Source organism: Bison bison, unplaced genomic scaffold, assembly GCF_000754665.1.
Source record: "Bison bison bison isolate TAMUID 2011002044 unplaced genomic scaffold, Bison_UMD1.0 scf7180017864471, whole genome shotgun sequence".
Taxonomy (NCBI): Eukaryota; Metazoa; Chordata; class Mammalia; order Artiodactyla; family Bovidae; genus Bison; species Bison bison.
In genome coordinates, this window is record NW_011495032.1 from 23,558,931 (window position 1) to 23,570,883 (window position 11,953).

Consider the following 11,953-nt stretch of genomic DNA (forward strand, 5'->3'; position numbering starts at 1 on the left):
AAGCCGGTTTAGGTCAGAGAACAAAGACTTGCCCCAGCTCTGCGAGTCCTGTCCTTGCCTAACCCGGCTCCTGCCGCCCTGTCTTCTCGCACTGTCTCCCCCTCTGCAGAGAGAGGGCACTGCTGCCTCAGGGAGGCTGGGGAGCCCGTCCACACTCAGACAGCGAGTTCACGGCCCCCACAGCTGGGACATCCAGCCTGAAACACCCCAGTCTCTGGCTTTGCTCTCTGACAGATGCTAGTTTCCCAAAAAAGACCCACTGCCAAGTTCTTACAGGAATTATTTAGAGAAAATTCCTAGTGAGAAGACAGGAAAAATAGAGTCTGCTCCCTGTAGACATGGAAAGCTAAACGAACAGAGCTGCCCTTACACAAAACTGAGCCCGTCATTCCCTGCTGGTTTTGTTTTTACCCTTAACACCTACCTTATTTCCATTCTTGGCCTCCCCTGTCACTTTATTTCTGTCCGGGGAAGCTGTGCAATGGAAGAGAGGGGTGTTCCTCAGGAAGGCAGGCTACACCACGGACAACCACTTCACGGAGGATCAGTGCCCCCTGGAGGGCTAAAAATATTCTAAAGTCTGGATTTTGTAGCCTCCGGAATTCAATCTGTCCCTGGTAGCTCAGTGGTAAAGAATCTGCCTGCAATATGGGAGATCTGGGTTTGATCCCTGGGTTGGGAGGAGGGCATGGCAACTCCACTTACCTGGAGAATCCCCATGGACAGAGGAGCCTGGCGGGCTAGTCCATGGGATCACAAAGAGTCAGACACAACTGAGTGACTAAGCACACAGTACACATGACTGGGCTCTGGCAACCACCTGAATCACTCTAACCAAACTCAAAAGAACATATTTAAACTGGACTGTGCCGCAATATTCATTTATAAAGAGAAACACAATTTTAAGGTGGATCTTATGGGCACTGAGCCACATCCTTTGCTGTAGGAAAGCACGCACAGGATGTCACAATATAAGGGGAAGATTGCTTGGTGAGCATGGGTGCAGAGCCATTGATAATCATAAGGGGAACAGCAGGGAAGACCCCTCTCCACCCATCAGGTAGACCTACTAGATGGCACATGTCTGCCCCATGACACTCCCATCTCTTGAAGCTGTGCTACTGTCTTCCATGGGGTAACTGTGAAGACTTGGCCTAGCTCCTGTTCAGGGGAATTTTAATTCCTCAGCTCAGATCCATTGTTTTCCATTTTAATTCTCAGACACTATCTTACTTCTAGGTTATAGATACACACCACATTATTGCCCCCAGGTACTGCCTACACTTCTAATTCCAGCTAAGGCAAAAACTGGTCCTTCAGATGCTGGCAGGTATGTCTCAGTCTGGGATCCTACTAAGGACCTACACAAGGAATAATGCAAGTTTTCCTTCCAGAATCTGGGAAGACCTTACAGAGACAGAGGGAAAAGCAGGGGAGTGTTGGACCAATGTCAGGTCATTTCATCTACATGTCACAATTACCCTTCAAAATAGTCATTATTTCACTGGGAATTTGGGGTTGGTATTTACAGACTGTTACATTTAGAATGCATAGACAACAAGGTCCCACTGTATAGCACAGGGAACTATATCTAATCCCCTAGGATAAACCATAATGGAAAAGAATATTTTAAAAAGAATGTAAATACGTGTAAAACTGAGTCACTTTGCTGTACAGCAGAGATTGGTATAACATTGTAAATCAACTATACTTCAGTTTTTTAAAATAGGTATTATTTCTATTTAATCTTTAGAGAGATTGAGTACATTTCTATTGAGAGGGTCAGAGAGCCAAGTTGTGGCAGAGCTGATAATGAACTCAAATCTGTCTCCCCCACCCCACCAGCCCCACCCACCGCCGTGCTCGGCCAGCCCATCTTCCATGGGTTTCCCCATTATATATCCTTCCAGCCCCACACCCCACAGTTCTCTCCTGATTTGCCTTACTCTTTAGGAAATGTCTTGAGAATAAGTGTTTACAAAACTAAAACATACTTAATTTAGAGAGGATTGCAGTTTGGGTAACTTTTCACTGTGCTTTGGTTTCCTAATAGATGAAATAGAGATGGCAATTTACTTTCTTTGTACAATTGTTGGGGAGGATTAAGTAAATTATTAATATGTGTAGAAAGCACATGGAATGTAAGCACTCCATAAATGCCAACTAGTGTTATTAAAGCAAGTGGGGTGTGTGTATGTGCTTATAAAAGAGCATATATGTTCAGAGTCGTGTTTTACTTAAATTACAGGACTTCTCAGAGCTTTTCGCATTTTGAATCTTAACTTGACAGATGAAGGAGTAGTGGCTCGGACACAGTGAAGAGGATTTCCCAAACTAATTGACCTCTGATTGTTTTTCATAGACAGTCTTTGTATTTTGCAGGATACTATTTGAACTGGTTCATAGGATATCCTTTTCTTTAGTGTCAACACAATTCTTATTTAAAACTATTTGGTTTGAACTATTTTCCCATACAAGGAGAGTCGGAGCTATGATTGTGTTCATTTTGCCTTATTAATGTAAAGAATTATGATGCTGTTTCCAATTGACCCCGACTGATGGAACCATCTTCTTCTGCCCTTATAAAGATTTGCACAGAGTTATTTGTGAAAGAGGAGTTCCAGCCCTTGGACCCTACCCAGGAGCTCATATTTCCCCCGGAACTCTTGGTAAGAGGAGTTGGGTGTTTTATGTGCTTATTGAAATGTCACTGGTTATAAGCTCAGTTTTTAAAAACCACTTTTTCCATCCTGTGAAATTATCAAATTGTAGAAATTCTTGATCAAATCGGAATGCTTGTCCCTGCCTGGCTCACCCAGCCCTGGTTGATGCCCTGTACACATTCCCCAAAGCCTCAACTGAGGCTATATTTTAACCATTTTTGTTATTACTTCCATCATTGTCATCTGCACTGTATCCCTATTGACTGTCCCAATCAATCCAGTTTTTCTCAACTTCTAACTCGATCTTTCCAGCCCTTCCCAGATACTGACCTCAAGTGGTACTTCCAGGGCCTCCCAGTTCTTCCCTCTGTCAGCATTTCTATCTTCCCTCTCTAACATCCAGTTGTTCCATTCGATAACATATGTATTTCTGAAGGGGTTCTGATATGTTCATTCATACATTCAACAAATACTAATCATTCAGTAACATGCCAGGCACTGTTCTAGGTACTGAATACACAACAGGGAACAAAACTCACCCAAGGACCTGCCCCCAAGGAGACTGTAATTTGATTGGAGAGACACATAATGAACAAGACAATAGATGATATCCCTTATACAAATAATCTTTTAAAAAATGATACAAATGAATTTATTTATAATACAGAAACAGACTCACAGACTTAGAGAAGGAACTTACGGTTACCAGTGGGGAAGTGTGTGGGAAAGGGATAGTTAGGGAGTTTGGGATAGACATGTACACACTGCTATATTTTAAATGAATAACCAACAAGGACCTACTGTATAGCACAGGGAACTCCGCTCAATGTTATGTGGCAGCCTGGATGGGAGGGGAGTTTTGGGGAGAGTGGATACATGTGTGTGTATGGCTGAGTCACTCTGCCATGTACCTGAAACTATCAACATTGTTAATTGGCTATACTCTAATATAAAATAAAAAGTTTAAATAGATAAATAGACAGATAATAGATAAGTTATATAGCATGTCAGCAAGTGATAAGGAGAACAAAATAAAACAGTGAAGGGGGATAGGATGCAGGGGATTGCAATTTTCCATATCTGGCCAGAGAAGACATCTCTGAAAAGGTAGTATTTGATGAAAGTGCTGAAGTAGGTGAAGGAACTGGTCATGGTGGGGAAGAGCAATCCAGGCAGTGGGGCAGCAAGTGCAGAGATACCAAGGAGAGGAGAACTCCTGTCCTGATCAAGGACAGAGCAGGGGCCAGCCTGGCAGGAACTCAGGGAACCAGAGAAGTCAGAAAGCTGCAGGGCTGGGGGCAGACCATCCTGGACTTAGACTGCTTGGCTTTTACTCTGCATCAGATGAGAAGCTATCAGAGAGGTTGGACATAAGAGGAGTACGCTCCTGTTAACCTTGTAACGGGTGGGATCTGGAGTGGTTTGGGCTGCTGGGACAGGAATAGCCTGGGGATGGGTGAGAGAAGGATCAGTGAGCCCGTCAGGGCAGCTGTGCCCTCCTGAGGATGGTGGTGCTGGGCCAGGCAGCCAGCATGCACCTGGTGAGGAGCCAGTGGAGTCTGGATACACTTTTGGAAGAGCCAACAAGATTTCCTGATGAATGTGATGTGGTGTGTGGGGAGAGAAAGGAGTCAAGGCTGACTCCAGGGCTTTGGGCAGCTGGAAAGGGGAGTGGCCATTTACTGAGAAGGGGAAGACCTCTGGAGGAGCAGGGCATTTTTCCCTTAGGGAATCCTTTCTGAGGGGGCTTGGAGGAGGATGGGGCATGAAGAACTCAGTTTTGGACATGTTAAATTTGAGATGCCTATTATACATCTAAGAAGAGACACTGAGCACTCATTCAGGTATGTGAGCTTGGATTTCAGAGGTAAAACTGAAGATTCTAATTTAGGAGTATCAGTATAATTATGATTTTTTAAGGCCATGATACTAAATTATGCTAAGTTAATCTATACTGAAGAGTCAATGACACATGCCAGCTCATATTGTCACTTTCCTCCAAAGCACTACACACGAACAAGTCTTAAGCTAAAAGGAATAAATATCTAATTATGGAAATTCAAGCATTAGCCAATGGTATAGTGAGTATCTTTTTGGTCAGGGGAAACCCAGAACTTTTGAAATCTCTCTAGAGAAACATACCTCCACCCGGAGTCTATCATAACCCAGGAATACAGATGTGCCCACGTGCACACACCTTTGTTATTTGCACTTAGAGAATGACAGAGAACCCAGAAAAACGAACCCTGACCTTTCACGGAGAGAGGGTTACTTGGATCTCCCCTGGGACCTTCAAAGACCTCCTGGAGCTGAAAGCAAAACACCCAGAAGCCCCGCTCATCCTGGGCAACACATCACTGGGTGAGTGATTACAACAGTTCTCACACCACCACCAGGCCTCAGTGCCGAACAGGACTTCCTGTCTCCTAGTCTAAAAAACTACTTTTTAAAGATAAAGACATCATCGTTTTTAATAAAAGTGTTATAGTAAAATAATGTATTATAAAATGTACTCTTATATTGTATATTATATAATAATTATTTATACATTACCTTTTATGTATACTATATATAAATATTAGTGTATATATATATATATATTTATATTTATATTTCCTGGTGGCTCAGATGGTAAGGAATCTGCCTACAATGCAGGAGACCCAGGTTCGATCCCTGGGTCAGGAAGATTCCCTGGAGGAGGGCATAGCAACCCACTCCAGTATTCTTGCCTGGAGAATCCCATGGACAGAAGAGCCTGATGTGCTACAGTCCATGGGGTTGCAAAGTGTCGGACACAACTGAGCAAAAAACATAATATACTGCATATACTTTTATATATACATTACATAAATAATATTAAAAGATAATACAAATATGATAGTATTATCATATAATAAAATAGCCTCCAAAATTCAATATACACAGACCCTGGGAGTATGCAGTGTAACCCCTTGAGGTGTGCAGCAGTATTAAAGGACTGTTAATTATTTAATTTACCTTGTCCTTTTAAATTTTGTTTCCATTAGGTATTGAGTAAATTAAATAGAATTTTATGAAATACGGTGGATATATTAACAATCTACACCCAGTTATCACCACCCTCACTTTGAGAACCAGAGCTTTACCAAGAAGTTTGCCCCATGGGCCCCCCGAGACCATAGTCCCCCCCTCCCCTTCCTCTCAGGGGTGCTCATTAGACTGAATATGGTGTTGGTCCATCTCTTCTCTGTTTTTTACATGTTATAACCGTATATTTGAGTTCCTAAGCAATGTGTTGCTTAGTTTTGCATATTTTTGAACTTCACTCAAGTAGATGGACACAGTATTACTCCTCTACAGTTTGCTTTGTGCATTTAACATTCTTGAGCTGGGACCTGCCCACATGGTTGCACATAAGTGTGCTAATTCCATCCTGTGCCGAGGACACAGTTCACACTTCCATTCCATTGCTCAAGGCCATGGCATGTTTTCCAAGTCTTGGCTCTTTCAGATACCTCTATACACATCTCCTGAGAGTCTTCTAAGAATCTGTCATCCATTTTATTTCCTATTTTTATATTCACATAATGCTACTGCTAACTGCTAAGTCGCTTCAGTTGTGTCCGACTCTGTGCGATCCCATAGACAGCAGCCCATCAGGCTCCCCTGTCCCTGGTATTCTCCAGGCAAGAACACTGAAATGGGTTGCCATTTCCTTCTCCAATGCATGAAAGTGGAAAATGAAAGGGAAGTCGCTCAGTCGTGTCCGACTCTTAGCGACCCCACGGACTGTAGCCTAGTAGGCTCCTTCGTCCATGGGAGTTTCCAGGCAGGAGTACTGGAGTGGGTTGCCAGTGCCTTCTCCATTCACATAATGACTATAGATAAATACATATACTGGAAGCACATGTGCTATAAAATTACTTGGCAGGGTATATGGCCAATGCTGTCACATATATATGCATTTATTGCCAGTGTTTAAAATTAGCATCTGAATATTTTAATGAGAAACTTTCAATGCCAAAAAATTGCATTTTCTTTTTCCTAACTCTCCCTCTCTTAAGATATATACTGCATTTACTTTCAGGACCTGCCATGAGATCTAAAGGATGTTTGTACCCAATTCTCCTCTCTCCTGCTAGGATTTCTGAGCTGAATGTGGTGTCTAAAACAAATGATGGTGAGTACCAGGTTTTCTCTGTAAAATATCCATGAACCAATCCCTGAACTAAACACTTGCACTAACTAAACACTAAATAGTTTAGAACCTCATCATACATTTATCTTGTCTGACTTGTTTCCAACTCTTTGACATTTTTCTGATGTGATATTATATTCCCACCGTGAAAATTTACTATCAAAAGCTTTGTACAGAATATGGGGTATTTGGATGATGTCATTCAAGACCTTGTAGTCACCTGTAGGATTCTTGCCTATAAAGAGCCATGATGGAACTTCCTTGGTGGTCCAGTGGTTAAGACCACGCTTCTAATGCAGGAAGCGCAGGTTTGATCCCTGGCCTGGGGACTAAGACCCCACATGTCTGCCTCTCAGTATAGTCAAAAAAAAAAAAAGGCATGGCAACACAAAGGCAATAAACTTGCAGTGTCAGTTTAATGAGAAGACAGCAAGAGAGAAGTACTATCTATCAGTTGGATGGTCAGTTCCAGGGAGGGAGGCAGGTTTGCAGGAGGCATTTAACTTAGTGTCTGGCATTCAGATGCTATTTGTCTCTTAGGGGCATTGGCAAAAGGCCAAGTAAGACAGAAACCTGCCCAGGGTAGCACCCCTGGTCATTTGCAACATCCTTAAGGGCCCACTATGTGCAGACTCTTCATCAGGCAAGGTGGCACCCACAGAGCAGGAAGAAAATATCCAAGACTTTGCCTTCAAGATGCACAGCAACCCCTTTAACGAAAGGACTTTTATTTTACTCCTTCTCTCATCCAGCAGATCTCTTAGCATACATGTGCTTGTCTAAGGTACATGTGTATATGTACTAAATGACTTAATGGAAAGAAAAAAAGACTAAATGAATGAGTGAGCCAGGAACTTGAATTTGGAATGCAGTGGTAATAATGATTTCCTTAACTCGGGCAACAGGGAGGTTGGCTGAACTGAAAGCTTTAGTCCAGACTGACTTGTAGACCATCACGTGTTTTTGGAGATCCGTGGTGGGCAGGAAAAGGGACCCACCTTGGCAGTATCACTGCCATCCCGGAGTCCTACCTTCCCTGCCTCAACCATCATCAGCCAAACTTAGACTGTGCTGCAGACCAGCAAGCCTGCCTTCCCTGACCCTGACCCACCCATTTGCAAGGAAAGGGACCCTTCCTGGTTTTGCACCACAGCCTCACAGCTTCAGCCTTGTGCTTAAGTAGCACATCCACACACCACTCAGAAAATGAGGGGAGTGTATATCTTAGATATATCTGAAATCTTGGGGTTGGAGAGAAGAGGAAGAGAGAAGAGTAAAATGGGTGGTTTGGGGGTATAATCAAGTACCCTTTTTTTTTTTTTTAACATTTATTTATTTGGCTGCACCAGGTCTTAGTTATGACTCGCAGGATCCTCAATCATCACTGTGGCCTATGGGACCTAGTTCCCTGACCAGGGATCAAACCCAGGCCCCCTGCTTTGGCAGAGCAGTCTTAGCCACTGGACCACCAACAAAGTCTGTCAAATGATTTAAGCAGACAGTCAAGACAGGAAAACCCTTTTCCTCATCTTCACCCCAGGCCCATGGTTTAGCCCATGATTTTCAAACTTGTTTAAGCATCACAACTCAGTCCTCAAACAAATCCTAATAGATGAAAATAAGCTCCTCTGTTTGAAGGAAGGGGAAGACTTTCTCCATCCCACCAAGCCCCCTATATTTCCTCCAACAGGGCCAGGACAAAAGGAAAGAGATCTGGCCCAAGGTCTGCAAACTGGCTGGTGGCCGGTCACCAAGGCACACGTCTCCCATGTCCAGTCCAGAACACCCATCTTTACTGCCATTCCCTGTCCCCCCAGGCCCAACCCACTGGCTGTCCAACTGGCTCTTTGTCAGTGTAGACTCAGCAGGCAAGATAGAGGCAGATTCTAAAATCTTAACCATGTGTTTTCCTTGGGGCCCCTTAAACTTTAAGTGTGAGTCACCTCTAGAAGCCTCCAGGGACCTTTCTCAGGATGCCCAAGCTTTTCCTGAGGCCCAGAGGAGTGAAGAACACTTGTAGGGGAGGGTTACACTGGAGCCAGCTGTACCCACCACCACCACCAGCAACTCCAGGAAATAAATATCTGTGACAGCTTGCGTTTGTTTACATTTTGTGTGCTAATCCATGTCACCTACTTGTTTGGCTGGATATACCCCCCACTCACCTTCAAAATGTTTAGTACAGTAAGTGCTACAGGAAGTCAGTGCATCTTAAACCCATAGACCCTCAAACTCTGAAAAGCATGGAGTTAAAATAAATCCCATGTTCTGAGAATCATATAAAGATAAAGATCTTTTCAACACCACTGAAATGCAAGCTAGGTTTTGTGACCAAAGGTGGAATAAAACATGAATAGAAGTTCAGTAAATAGAATTTTCTCAGTACAGTTGTGTCACGCCTGACACAAAGTGAGGGGCTACTGTGAGCGATGGAAAGAATCAAACAGAAGTCTCTAAAATGGATTGTCTCGCCTCAGCCTGAATCCGAAACCCATACTTATGAGGACCTAGGCAATAGGGAAGACAGCTGACATACTCTCCCCTGGGGCTGAACTGCATTGCCTGCCTTTTTTTTATTTAGGTTAATTACTTTATTTTTTATTTATTATTTTTGGGCACGCAACATGTAGGATCTTAGTTCCCTGACCAGGGATCAAACCCTGCAGTGAAAGTACGGAGTTTTAACAACTGGACCACCAGAGAAGTCCCTGAACTTCTCTTTTCTATCTATGTCAAATAACAGATGGTCATGCTAGACTGTGTAATGCTGCTGACCATAACCAGATAAAAATCTTTGCCTCTAATTTCTTCCCTACTTAATACGGCTCTGGATCTATATGACAGGAGGAATTGTATGGTAGGAAACAAGCATGGTCTGCCCAGTGCTCCTGCAGGTAAAAGGAAGGCAAGATTTTGAGGAAGTTAAAGCTTTACTGGAACTTGTGGTGATGGGAAGCAATAGACAATCACCGATGGGACCAGATCCCGTGTGCCTTTTATGAGATACTGATGCAGAAACAGGGTGAGGGTTCTAAGCTGAGAGACATTTCAGGCAGAGGAGCAGTATAGTTACTTTAAGGCGTGATTTGCTTATGGGCTTCCCTGATGGCTCAGACGGTAAAGAATCCACCTGCAATGCAAGAGATCCGAGTTTGATCACTCGGTCAGGAAGATCCACTGCAGGAGGAAATGGCAATCAACTCCAGTATTCTTGCCTGGAGAATCTTATGGACAGAGTAGCCTGGTGCGCTGCAGTCCATGGGGTCGAAAAGAGTCGGACACGACTGAGTGACTAACACTTTCACTTTCAAGATTTGCTTAGCATACAGATAATAAGAAGCAGCTAGTAGTTTTGTTAATCAATTAGGTTAACTATGATCATTGAAACAACAGGCGGTGTTAGTTATGTGGGTATGTTGGTAGGACTGGGAAAGTATTGCACCAAGTACACTTTTCAGTTCAGTCATTCAGTCGTGTCCAGCTCTTTGCGGTACCGTGGACTGCAGCACTCCAGGTTTCCCTGTCCATCACCAACTCCTGGAGCTTGCTCAGACTTATGTTCATCAAGTTGGTGATGCCATCCAACCACCTCATCCTCTGTTGGCCCCTTCTCCTCCCGTCTTCAATCTTTCCCAGCATCAGGGTCTTTTCCAGTGAGTCAGTTCTTTGCACGAGGTGGCCAAAGTATTGGAGTTTCAGCTTCAGCATCAGTCCTATCAAAGAATATTCAGGACTGATCACCTTTAGAATGGACTGGTTGGATCTCCTTGCAGTCCAAGGGACACTCAAGAGTCTTCTCCAACACCACAGTTCAAAAGCAGCAATTCTTCGGCACTCAGCTTTCTTTATAGTCCAACTCTCACATCCATACATAACTATTGGAAAAACCATAGCTTTGACTAGACAGACCTTTGTTGGCAAAGTAATGTCTCTGCTTTTTAATATGCTGTTTAGGTTAGTCATAGCTTTTCTTTCAAGGAGCAAGCATCTTTTAATTTCATGGCTACAGTCACCATGTACAATGATTTTGGATCCCCCCAAAATAAAGTCTGTCACTGTTTCCATTGTTTCCCCATCTATTTGCCATGAAGTGATGGGACTGGATGCCATGATCTTAGTTTTTGAATGATGAATTTTAAACCAGCTATTTCACTCTCCTCTTTCACTTTCATCAAGAGGCTCTTTAGTTCCTCTTTGCTTTCTGCCATAAGGGTGGTAACAACTGTATATCTGAGGTTATTGATATTTCTCCAGGCAATCTTGATTCCAGCTTGTGCTTCATCCAGCCCAACATTTCTCATGATGTACTCTGCATATAAGTTAAATAAGCAGGGTGACAATATACAGCCTTGACGTACTCCTTCCCCAATTTGGAACCAGTCTGTTGTTCCATGTCTAGTTCTAACTGTTGCTTCTTGACCTGCATACAGATTTCTCAGGAGGCAGGTCAGGTGGTCTGGTATTCCCATCTCTTTAAGAATTTTCCACAGTTTATTGTGATCTACACAGTCAGAAGCTTTGGTGTAGTCAATAAAGCAGAAGTAGATGTTTTTCTGGAACTCTCTTGCTTTTTCAATGATCCAGCGGGTGTTGGCAATTTGATCTCAGGTTCCTCTGCCTTTTCTAAATCCAGCTTGAACATCTGGAAGTTCACGGTTCAAGTATTTCTGAAGCCTGGCTTGGAGAATTTTGAGCATTACTTTGCTAGCGTGTGAGATGAGTGCAATTGTGCGGTAGTTTAACGATTCTTTGGCATTGCCTTTCTTTGGGATTGGAATGAATATTGACCTTTTCCAGTCCTGTGGCCACTGCTGCGTTCTCCAGATTTGCTGGCATGTTGAGTGCAGCACTTTAAGATCATCATCTTTTAGGATTTGAAATAGTTCAACTGGAATTCCATTACCTCCACTAGCTCTGTTTGTAGTGATGAAGGCCCACTTGACTTGGCATTTCAGGATGTCTGGCTCTAGATGAGTGATCACACCATTGTGGTTATCTGGGTCATGAAGATCTTTTTTTTACAGTTCTTCTGTGTATTCTTGCCACCTCTTCTTAATATCTTCTGCTTCTGTTAGGTCCATACCATTTCTGTCCTTTATTGTGCCCATCTTTG

The 11,953-nt window shown here is 43.2% G+C and overlaps 1 protein-coding gene across 2 annotated transcripts in view; it reads left to right on the forward strand.

Moving 5' to 3' along the window:
- The window catches only part of LOC105003640 (aldehyde oxidase 2), a 77,707-nt gene that overhangs the window by 10,696 nt on the left and 55,058 nt on the right, over positions 1–11,953 (forward strand). Inside the window, exons 8-11 of one of the 2 annotated variants that reach the window (XM_010860941.1) lie at positions 1,779–1,794; positions 2,589–2,669; positions 4,880–5,024; positions 6,730–6,822. In XM_010860941.1, coding sequence (XP_010859243.1) covers positions 1,779–1,794; positions 2,589–2,669; positions 4,880–5,024; positions 6,730–6,822 — 335 coding nt within the window. Of the gene's footprint in view, positions 1–1,778; positions 1,795–2,528; positions 2,670–4,879; positions 5,025–6,729; positions 6,823–11,953 lie in introns of those variants that run through there. The other variant, XM_010860940.1, reaches the window with a different exon arrangement.